This window comes from Gigantopelta aegis, chromosome 6 (genome assembly GCF_016097555.1).
Source record: "Gigantopelta aegis isolate Gae_Host chromosome 6, Gae_host_genome, whole genome shotgun sequence".
Taxonomy (NCBI): domain Eukaryota; kingdom Metazoa; phylum Mollusca; class Gastropoda; order Neomphalida; family Peltospiridae; genus Gigantopelta; species Gigantopelta aegis.
In genome coordinates, this window is record NC_054704.1 from 33,378,483 (window position 1) to 33,390,863 (window position 12,381).

Below are 12,381 nucleotides of genomic sequence, written 5' to 3' on the forward strand. Positions count from 1 at the left end.
TGTACCTGGATGGTCAGGTGATATGTGTAACATTAAGGTATCGGACTGTGATAAATGTTTAAATAAGAATTGTAACAGCTGGGGATTCTGTCTTGATGGATGCATGGATACCTTTTGGGGAAATGACTGTAAAAGAGACTGTAAACCTGGTTGTAGTCAAACAATATGTGACCAAAAAACAGGATATTGTCTTTTGGGATGTTTAGACCAACTATTATGGACCAGACTGTTCTCAACGTTGTAGTAAACATTGTAAACGTGACCCTAAGACAAACAGAAGAAACTGCTATCAGTCATCTGGTGACTGTTTATGGTCATGTCAAAGAGGTTGGTACCTTAAGAACTGCACGATGAAATGCAATACAAATTGTGTTAATAATGCTTGTAAATTGGAAGATGGTAAATGTAAGAAAGGCTGTAAACTAGGTTGGTTTGGTAGTCATTGTGATCGTCATTGTGGCAACTGCTCAAATGATGCATGTGATTGGGACACTGGTGCTTGTTCTAATGGATGCAAACCTGGCTATTATGGAGAGAAATGCATGAAGGAATGTTCTGATCATTGTAATGGCAGCACATGTTATCGAAGTTCAGGCGCTTGTCTTAATGGATACAAACCTGGCTATTATGGAGAAAAATGCATGGAGGAATGTTCTAATAAATGTAATGGCAGCACATTCCGAGCCTTAGCTGAGATGAGACAAGACATGTTACCTTGCGCTCTTGACTTGCCCCCCCACCTGAGGGACTTGATGGCTAACTACGGAACGTTGTTGGAGTACCGAGTCGCGTATACTGAGTCACAGGCAACCATGACCTTGGTGTATGGTGACTTGGTACCAATGAAGAGAAGAAGGAAGAGGAAACATGCGCCAGGGGCGGCACAGGGGGGATCAAAACTGGTGGCTCAACTGCCAGCAGCGGTCCCTTCTGCGACGCCACCCCCCTAACCGATCCTGAAGAAGAGGACATCACCGCCATCGGCGAACAAGTCCCCAGCAGAAGTTAAAAAATTGTCATAAGCAGACTCAAAATTGATGTTTCATCCATGGCATTTTGTTTTAATTGCCATTGTAATGGTACCCAAATTCTTAAGTTCAAGTCCTGTCATAGCTAAAAACATGTCCTACCTGGGTGGTGATGGTAGTACTACTAGTAGGATGGGAAGGAATAGTCTTCAAACATTATGACCTAAAACTTATTTTATGGTATTTGAGATGTACATACTAAAAAAAAAGGATTACAGTACGTATGGCTCTGCTACATAAAATAATATGCATATATTCAATTGTGAAATATTCTTCTGTAACTGTAGTATAGTTAGTAAATATGTATATACAATGCTACATTGAATTATATTCATTAGTCTTATTCATCATGGTGTACATGTCACATACGGTAAGATGTTATCTTTTTTCAGTACAAGTTTTGAAATATCCAAAAGGAAAGGGCAGAAGTCGAGGGAGGGGAGTGTACATGTGCTACATGCCATTTGAGATGAGGACTATAACAGGTCCATGAGGCATGCAGCATATAGAAAACTGATCTGATGGCAGTTTGGACCAAGCAGATCGAAGGATCATTGCGATTTGTTGTTTAGAAGATAAGAAATACATACCCTGACCCCAATAACATGAATAATGGGTATATACCAGCAAGATTCTTGTTTTTTTTAAATTTTACCATGACCTTTTATTGAATTTGAACACTGCTACCTGAATAATCAAACTACTTGCAGAAAATGAGTGTAAATGGTGTAGAGGAAGAGACATAGCTTAAATTAACTTTTGTCTAACATGTATACAGATGCAAATATATAGTCGATGATTCACTTTCTGCTCCCCTCCACCACCGTGTTCGCAACATTGTCTTCAGTATTTGGACTCAAAGTGAGATTTCTATCTTGCCATAATTTGTGATATTGGTGGAGGGACAATAGGTGCAATTGTGGAGGCAATTCTTCTCAAATCTGTCTTCAACATCTCCACTCTGCTTCTTGTTTTGTCCTCCATGTAGAGATTTAGTCATTGTCATCATGTCTGGGATGTACTTCTATTCTTTTTCCACTTTTTGGGGCCAGACACACACCAATGCTTACTGTGTTTCGAGTATGCCCTCTGGTACCTGAAACATTTATATATACACAGACCGACAATATCTTGCTCTGTAGTGTAAATTTTACTTTATTTTAACGGAAAGATTTCCACCCGCACCCTCCCCCCTTTGGGGTATTGGATTAGCGATATCAAGTGGACATTGCAGTAAAAACTACAAACGACGTAGTGCTAGGGTCTTCGAACTCCAGACCATCAGGGCTGTTGCCTAGCACTGTATCCACTCGGCCATGCAGTGGATCAACAAGTGAGACTGAATTTTACTACTTATAAATCTCATAGGGTGTATTTTAATGGAATGAACAGAGTGTCTACAGAATAAAATTAACCTTTAGTCCCATAATGCCTCATTCTGTCTTTTGTGCTATATTTATACCAAAAGCACCAACAAAAGCACCCTTGTGGAGGATATTTTACACAGTATAGTCAAAATGCTAATTTTTCAAAGGCAAATTGTGTGATACTGGATTACGAAATATAAACATTATAGAACAAAATGTTTAAAAAGGTATTGTATGTAACTAACCCTAACCCTAACTCTAAACTAACTTTAACTCTAAACTAATTCTAACACATATTGTTAGGGGGGTGCAGGCAGAAATTTTACCGAACTGAGCACTGTAAACAATATTGCAATATTAATGAAAGAAATACTTTCAATCATGTTGTCAAAAAAATAATTTAAAAAAATAGTTAATAAAAAGACTTGGGGCAAAAAACATCTGGTATGAAATTGGTAACCCTTAATGCTTTTTAGAAGCAATTTATATTTGTAAAGCCTAAATTGTGTGACTATTAACACCTATATTATATTTAAAAAAATGTATAGTCTGTTCCAATAAAGAGCACAAATCACCTGTTTACTGACATCTTTCTTTTAGTTTCAAAAGTAAACACCACCTTGTACATCAATGAGAGCCCAAACAAGTAAATGCTAAATTAGGTAGAGTATCATTAAATAGATATTAACAAAATATTTACTTGTCAGTTTAATATGAAAGACATAATCGATGAAAATCTGTTTTATTCTATTTTTGACACTACTTTAGTATGTATTTTAAACATACTTTAAATATATAATAAAAAAAAAAAAAATTTTATTACCATTTTGTATATTATAAATACAATGTTTAATTAATATTTTAATTATTGTATTTATATTAAATATTTATTACTGAATTGATTTTATTAATAAGAATGCTTTCTTATAGACTCCTTGGTGAGAACATCATTTGTTATTTTTGTTAACAAACATGAGTTAACAATTTCAAGATATATGACTGGTTGCTCATGGGTGATGACCAGGTCACCAATGCCATACCATCCAATGAAAAAACAGCATGGTCAAAATCGATTACACTGTGACATATAGTTAAGCTGACAATCATTTGTCTGCAACATGGAAGTTAGCTACAAGTGTAAGGGTTGTAAATAGAGAATAATACATGAGTGGCTGTTAAATACCATTTATCTCACAAGTTGTTTAAAATGTATATAACGAGCGAAAGTGAGTAGGATATGTTTTTAAACGAGTTATGAGATAAATGGTATCTAACGGACACGAATGTATTATTCTATTTCTTACATATCCTCAAAAACAAGGTTTTAAGTAAATTTTAACATCTTTATTGACTACAGACACATGATTGCCAGGTTAACTATATGTCACAGTGTAATTGATTTCCACCGTGCTATTTTTTTTATTGGACATATGGCACTGGTGACCTGGTCATCACTTAGGAGCAGCCAGTCATATGTCTTGAAATTGTTAACACACATATATGTGTAAACAACTACGTATGTGTTATAAAAAAATAACACATGGTGTTTTCACCAATGGGTATGTGAGAAATAACGTTTAGTTGAAAAGATATTAAAATTTGCTTTAAACCTGATTTTTGAGGATATGTAAGAAATTAAATACTTAAATTTAATACATTCGTGTCTGTTAGATACCATTTATTTTACAACTTGTTTAAAAATGTATCCAACTCGCTTTTGCTCGTCTGATACATTGTAAAGGAACTTGATAAAATAAATGGCATCTAATTGCTTTTCATCTTTTTGTTCAGACTTCTTGTGAGTGCCTACAAACACTTGCAAGGCTGTTTATCAGAAATATAACAAACAATTACTGTTTATATGAAATGGAATTATTTAATGAACAAAATTTTAATAAAAACACAACAGAAACTTCCATACCCTGACCCATAATCAAAATTGAAATATTTCATAACAGGAAATGTTTTATTTAATGATGCACTCAACACATTTTATTTACGGTTATATGGCGTCAGACATATGGTTAAGGACCACACAGATATTGAGAGAGGAAACCCGCTGTCGCCACTTCATGGGCTACTCTTTTTCGATTAGCAAAAAGGGATCTTTTATATGAATCATCCCACAGCCTTTGGTATACCAGTCATGGTGCATTGGCTGGAGCGAGAAATAGTCCAGTGGGTCCACCTACGGGGATCGATCCCAGACCGACCGCGCATCAAGCGAACGCATTGCCACTGGATTAACAGATAAGATAATACCAGTACTTGGTTTCAAGTGCTGTAAAATGATGTAACATCAGTTTTCAGTTGCTGATCACTTGTTGGGATGGGGGGGGGGGGGGGGGGGGAATCGAATGGGTCCACCGAGGAGGTTTAATCAACCAACAACCTCAGACGAGCACTCTATTGGCTGAACTAAATTATGCCCCAAATAGTGACTAATATTAAAGTTTGTTTTGTTTAATAACACCACTAATGCACATTGATTTATTAATCATTGACTATTAGTAATTGTGACATAGTCTTAAGAGACGAAACCTGCTACATTTTTCCATTAGTAGCAAGGGATCTTATATAAGCACCATCCTACATGCAGGATAGCCCATATCACGACCTTTGATAATATCAGTCATGGTGCACTGGCTAAAACAAGAAATAGCCCAATGGGCCCAGTGATGGGGATCGATCAGTGATTAATGAGACAGAAGACAGTGTATGATGTTTTAATACATTTCTGCTGAACTTTACAATTACTCCGTAGGAACATTTTTATACAAACATTTAGTTACTACTACCATACAGGCTATTATCAGAAGGAAAAACAAAACAAAACAACTGTGTTCCAGGGTCTGATATCACAACCTGAATATGAACATGAGCTCTGTTCACTTCAGACTCACTAAAATACACATCTTTCTGCATATATATCTGTATACATAAATATTCCGTAATTAACATTATCACTTTGTACGGTTGATAATTGTCATACTCCCTTCACATCACTGTTCCACCCACTTAATTACACATATTCATTGGCATCAGTTATTGATTATTATTACCTGTATGGTATGTATCAAGCTTGTGTCAAATGAAAATTATGCATATGAATTTTTATTAAGACGTCAAACAACAGCATCAACATATGTAACAGCATTGGTTTATAAAAAAGATATCATTACATACTCATTTAGGTTTCCCTGTTCTACCCACTGCTTCACAACTCATTTTGTTATTCAGACATGTTTAATACAACGGTTTATAAACAAGGAGCTTTATAATGATGAAAATAACACAAAAAATGCAACCATATATGAATAGCATTTTGTTGTGTACATTATTTTCATACTCGCATGAAAAACATATTTCACCAACTCAGTATCTGGACCTGGTCTAGAAAACAGTATTTCACAAGCAAAATGTTGAGATTGTCAGAGAAACAGTATTGCACGATGCCCAAATGACATCACGATCTCAGTGAATATCGCCATCTAAGACCAAAACTTGAGTGATGTCATCATGTTCATAAGTTCTCTTTAGAAAGTTGTCTGTCAGTCGAAGACCAGAGAGGGTCTGAAAGTAAAGAGCAAATTAATTAAATTAAATACTTATTTAACTGTTACTAATGACAGTATATTACTGTCAGGTTTCTCACCTCCTTAGACAATGAATGTTTATTTGGATCAAGGCTGCAATCAGATTTATCAGTTTCGTTTACATCTGCACCTGCTTACTCACACATTGAACATATTCTGTTAAATTTGATTGTATTGAAATCGGTAAATGCAAACAGACCAGTCTGTACCCACTTCCATACATTTACACCCTTCTGCAATGTAATCAAATTTTGCAGACAATGAGTAACTTATGAGGAAGTGACTGCGGATGAGAAAAAAAAGAGATAAATCTGACCACAGCCTGCGGTATGATTTGACAATAAAATGATTTCATTATCTTTTAAATGGATCAGACTATTCTATATTAAATTTCCTTTTAAGCTTTGTTTCTAATCATAATTACAGCAGTTAGATTATCTTTAAAAGGAAGCCAATTGAAGATTTCCATTAAAAACATGTTAGTATTAACTGATAATTAATGTGTCATTGTTATATCAAAATAAAAGTAATAATGAGCATTTTCTGGCATTACTGAAATGAAAGAATGAACAGCAAGTGACTGCAAATGGCTCAAAATATGACTCAAGATACGTTGATGTTAAGTCTGGTAATTAAAGTAAACTAAGAAACCAACATAAAATTATCTACAAGTTACATGTTGCAGGGCTTGAACTTAACGATGGCACTGATGGCAACTGCCGTCATTGAGATATAAATTGCTGTATGTTGGTTTCTTCGTAAAGCTCCTCAATGACGGCAAACTGTTTTCACCTGATGTACATTATCTGCCAGTATACACTATTAGCACATTTGAAATAGGTCTACATACAGCAAAATAACCTTTCAGTTGTGTTTATTTGCTGCAAAAGTCATTAAAAAAAAATTGCTGTGGGAAAGCTATAAATTGTTGTCAGTGGGCCATTTCACTCATGACAATCTTGTTTTTAAATTGCGGTGGGAAAGAAATTCTTATGTTCGAGCCCTGATGTCGGTGTCATGATGTTTGTTTTTAAGATCTAAAATACTACAACAACTTCAACTTCTTACTACTGCTAACAATTTGGTGATGAGCCAACTTTCAGGAAAAAACCCCTCACTATTTTACAGGCTAGATTAACGTCTGATAGACAATATGATCTATTCAGGCTTATATTAAAGTTACATAACTCTCGTAACTCATTGCCTGGACTATATTTACAGGATAGAGGTTAATGAGTTTATGTACCACAACAAAATCAACATTACCACATTGGCTACACCTACTTATAAGCAGAAAATCAACTTTTATTTTAATTTTCTCAGACAGGGCAAAAAAACTACAACCCCATAATGTTTAATACACCTGGTCCAGTAATTAAATATATTATGATGAATGAGTTACAAGTTATTAAACTGAGTGAGTGAACTAATTTCACTTATCATGAGTTTCAGTGAGTGACTAATTAATTTTAGTTTTTTACAAGGGATATAAATTTGATAATAATTTTATTATTCTATGAGTTTATTATTCTATTTATTACTTCAATTTTATTTTGTTCTCTAAAAAAAACCATTTTATTTTTGAGATCCATATATATTTACACATACGGTATAACTTTGTATTTTATTCACATTCACAGATAATTTTCAAACACCAAAGTTCTATTTATGTTATAAAAAAAATCTGTATTATATTAACATTTTATTACAAAATTTTACAATGAAAACAGAGATGTATATGTGTAAACTCTTTAAACTATATGACATCAGTTTGTGTGTTTACCAAATCATGATGAGGCATACTTGGTAACTGGTTTGTAAGCACCAAATCATCCATTAATATTGTATGTTACATCAATGCTTGATAATTGTTTAAATTGTGATTTTTAATTTCCTGTTTAAAGCACTGGTAAATAGACGTTTTTAGACTGTATGTATTTATACCCAGTATATTTGTGGTTTCCTTTCTCTCTGTTTGAAGTAAATATTTCAGAAAATTGGATATTGATTATCTCTCATACCTATAGAATGAGAAGGTAAAACACATCACAACATACAGCAATATCCTTAACAGCTAAACTACTGTACCAATTTACTCTGGATGCCACACAATATTAAGTAAACAAAATCCTAAACTGTGTATGATATCATAGATCCAGAAATCAATAAAACCAATACTGCCCACATCATAGGTCAATATTTACTGTGTGGCCTGTATTGTTTTATGAATAGTGGAGTGACGCACTAAATATACAGAAATAACTTCAGGAGGCCTAGATCAAGATTTTTTTTTTGCAGAGTGCCAACATTGGTGGTGGTGGTGGGGTGATGGTGTTATTTTAAATTATTATTATATAATTTTTATAAACAAAAGTATTATCCCCACCACAGTATGACAATGTCAAGATTGGGAGGCCTTGATTTCATAGCCTTACAACAAAAATTATACAAGTGATGTAAAATATTTAATAAAATATTATTTTACACATAGTATTAAACTTAATTAAAACAAATATTTGTATTGTTCCTGTATGATTTGAGGATTGGCAAAGAAAGCCACACTGAACATATAGTTTGAAATAAATTAGAAACAAGTGGGAGTGCTTTGACAGTTTCCAAAACCACCAAAGCAATTTAATGTTGAGTTTATTGCTGTACTTTGCTTTGCAGTACCTGTGTTGATCTATCATTATTGTTTTATAAGTTGTATATGTATTGTGCCATTTGTGAAAACTACTTCTCTAGTCTGCATACATGAAGGTGAAGACCAAGTGAACTAGATTAAACTTACTGGATGTTTGTTTTATAAGTTGTATATGTATTGTGCCATTTGTGAAAACTACTTCTCTAGTTTGCATACATGAAGGTGAAGACCAAGTGAACTAGATTAAACTTACTGGATGTTTGTTTTATAAGTTGTATATGTATTGTGCCATTTGTGAAAACTACTTCTCTAGTGTGCATACATGAAGGTGAAGACCAAGTGAACTAGATTAAACTTACTGGATGTTTGTTTTATAAGTTGTAGATTAAACTTACTGGATGTTTGTTTTATAAGTTGTATATGTATTGTGCCATTTGTGAAAACTACTTCTCTAGTCTGCATACATGAAGGTGAAGACCAAGTGAACTAGATTAAACTTACTGGATGTTTGTTTTATAAGTTGTATATGTATTGTGCCATTTGTGAAAACTACTTCTCTAGTCTGCATACATGAAGGTGAAGACCAAGTGAACTAGATTAAACTTACTGGATGTTTGTTTTATAAGTTGTATATGTATTGTGCCATTTGTGAAAACTACTTCTCTAGTCTGCATACATGTAGGTGAAGACCAAGTGAACTAGATTAAACTTACTGGATGTTTGTTTTATAAGTTGTATATGTATTGTGCCATTTGTGAAAACTACTTCTCTAGTCTGCATACATGAAGGTGAAGACCAAGTGAACTAGATTAAACTTACTGGATGTTTGTTTTATAAGTTGTATATGTATTGTGCCATTTGTGAAAACTACTTCTCTAGTCTGCATACATGAAGGTGAAGACCAAGTGAACTAGATTAAACTTACTGGATGTTTGTTTTATAAGTTGTATATGTATTGTGCCATTTGTGAAAACTACTTCTCTAGTCTGCATACATGAAGGTGAAGACCAAGTGAACTAGATTAAACTTACTGGATGTTTGTTTTATAAGTTGTATATGTATTGTGCCATTTGTGAAAACTACTTCTCTAGTCTGCATACATGTAGGTGAAGACCAAGTGAACTAGATTAAACTTACTGGATGTTTGTTTTATAAGTTGTATATGTATTGTGCCATTTGTGAAAACTACTTCTCTAGTCTGCATACATGAAGGTGAAGACCAAGTGAACTAGATTAAACTTACTGGATGTTTGTTTTATTTTAAGAAAACAGGTACAAATGTTTGACTGTGACCAAACATCAGATAAAAGCACTACCCTCAAACTGTCTGTACCTGTTTCTTGAGTGATCATTACTAACCAGTATTATACTAATGACAACACTGAGTACTCAATTATAGAGATATTCTTAGGACTGTGCAGGGATTAATGACGACAAAATAAACAGTTTTATGTCTTAAACTTGGTGAGATTAAACAATAAAAAGGTAACCCAAACAAAATATAATTATGTATAATCAAAACTACCCAACCCCAACCCCCAATATCTTATCTGAATCATACAGAAACATTCTAGCCTAGACATGATCATAAAATGAAAACATACTTTTCTACACAACTTCATGAAATATTACAATATATATATATATTATCTACAATATGGCAGCATAAATTTGGGTAAAAATACAATTATCAAAATATATTAAAACATAATCATTAATTATTATCATAATGCTGCAAGATTGGTCAACATGTTTGACAAACCTGGTATAAATTTACACAATCAACATTTCTACAGATTAATTTCCTGCTTATTAACATTCAGGCTACATATGTTAAAGAAACCCTAAAATGTTTATTTTGTGTGTAACCAACCTGTAGGCCTGGTGTAATGGCTAACAACGTCAATGAAATGTCCATGCTCACATTCTATAGTTAAGAAACCCTAAAATGTTTATTTTGTGTGTAACCAACCTGTAAGCCTGGTGTAATAGCTAACAATGTTAATGGAATGTCCATGCTCTCATTCTGTGGCAGTTTCCCCAGCTGTTTGCCTGATATTCCACACCACATTAACCCTATACCTGGCAAATTCTGTAACACCAGTGTCAGATCCATGGTTCTCTCACTGTTAAGAAAAAAACAAGAGCACAAGTTAAATTATGTGTCCACTTGTGTAAATGCGGTATGTACACGGACACAGATAGGGATGCTTTGTGTTTGTGTCCATTTATGTGGTTGCCAGTACAGTTTTGTATTCACTTCTGTGTTTTAGTACATGTTTCCATAAATCCCTTTGAAAAAAAGTATTCACAGCCATATGCTGGACCACATTCCATACCTGACAAATGGACTCAGTCTTATGTTATTTCATTGTGTGGGATCTTAGCCATATTTGTGTCTGTCAGCCAAATATGCACAAATGACACGCAATGTTAAGTCTATATATCTATATATATAAGCAAATAACACTATAATGGATCATTGTTGTGCTCTCTTTAAGTAGGCATCTAATTAGTATATAGTCTTGTAATTTGTATAAATTGGATAACATTTTCAATCACCAACTAATTTACCCAAAATTTGACAAGAATTCTGTGAAATTAAATGACTCGCATACCATAAACCTTTTCAGTGAACTGTGATGAACATCGATAGGTGCAACTATAAACCAAGTTACACTGACCTACGATTTATAGTTTGAGAGAAACTGAAATAAATATGGAACGTTCATGTTGATGCCGACATTGCTGCTACCAAAGAAGATATTCCTAGGTCTTGTCTTGTAAAAAAAACAGAAAAAAGAAGGAATGATCCAGCCAACTATTTCAACTTCCTTTCTAGGTGTAGAGTGTGCATATAGGCTATTCTGTCACTAGAGAACTGGCCTGCTCCAAGATACTAAAATCTGCCAGCAGTACATGGTTACAAAAGAAACCACGGAACACACTTAAGTCTACAGCTCAACTGATAATGGATTGAAGGTGTATGACATAAATGGCCAGAAAAGGCAAACACAAGACACGTTCTGGGATATTAAGTAGGATACCAAAAAGGAGTTGTAAAAGACTGAAAAAGAAAAGGGGGCAGTCCGGAGCTTGAGAAAGGGGAGAAGAGTAAGAGTATGATAGTTCACTGTATTACTTTGATGTCCAGTAGATACCACCCATCTTGTATTCATAACAGAGAACTGCTATTGATTAATTCTATTTTAAACACAGTTGTTTTAAACTACATTACTTCTTCAGTTCCCAAAACTCACCAGCAATTAGTTATCCTACAGGTTAAGTTAAATGTTGTTTCCAAGGAAACGGTATCTGGAACAGACTCTACAGTCAATCTTATGTCACCATATCCAGGGGCCTAAAAACACAAAAAGAGAGAATAATAATATAAGTAATTGATATATATGCATTCATTATTTATAAAGATGTTACTTCACCTAATAAATATTTTTGTAATTTAATCACAAAATAAATGAAGTAAAAAACGCCAAAATCTTATTCAGTTATAGCCTTCATCATAGAACTAGTTTTTTCAAATACATAATACAAATCTTAACTGTTTTTTCCATCTGTTTCTTTACATGTAAATGTTAATTCTAATAATGACCAAAAGAGACACACTATTCACAAGTCAGTTTTTTATTATCTAGATTTACAAAATAATCAGTTTACTCTGTATTTGTTAAACAACAAAAACAAATTTTTATTTTATTTTGAAATATAATATATTTTAAAATAGTTAT

At 33.6% G+C, this 12,381-nt stretch overlaps 1 protein-coding gene across 4 annotated transcripts in view; it reads right to left on the bottom strand.

The window, feature by feature from the left end:
- Window positions 1-5,107: 5,107 nt before the first annotated feature.
- LOC121374077 (trafficking protein particle complex subunit 13-like) overlaps window positions 5,108-12,381 on the bottom strand; it is a 104,446-nt gene continuing 97,172 nt past the window's right edge. For all 4 annotated transcript variants that reach the window (XM_041500986.1, XM_041500984.1, XM_041500985.1 and 1 more), the window contains 3 exons: window positions 11,896-11,996; window positions 10,608-10,761; window positions 5,108-5,968 (listed from right to left, as the gene is read on the bottom strand). In XM_041500986.1, the coding sequence (XP_041356920.1) occupies window positions 5,870-5,968; window positions 10,608-10,761; window positions 11,896-11,996 (354 nt within the window). In that variant the 3' untranslated portion in view covers window positions 5,108-5,869. The remainder of the gene's footprint in view (window positions 5,969-10,607; window positions 10,762-11,895; window positions 11,997-12,381) is intronic.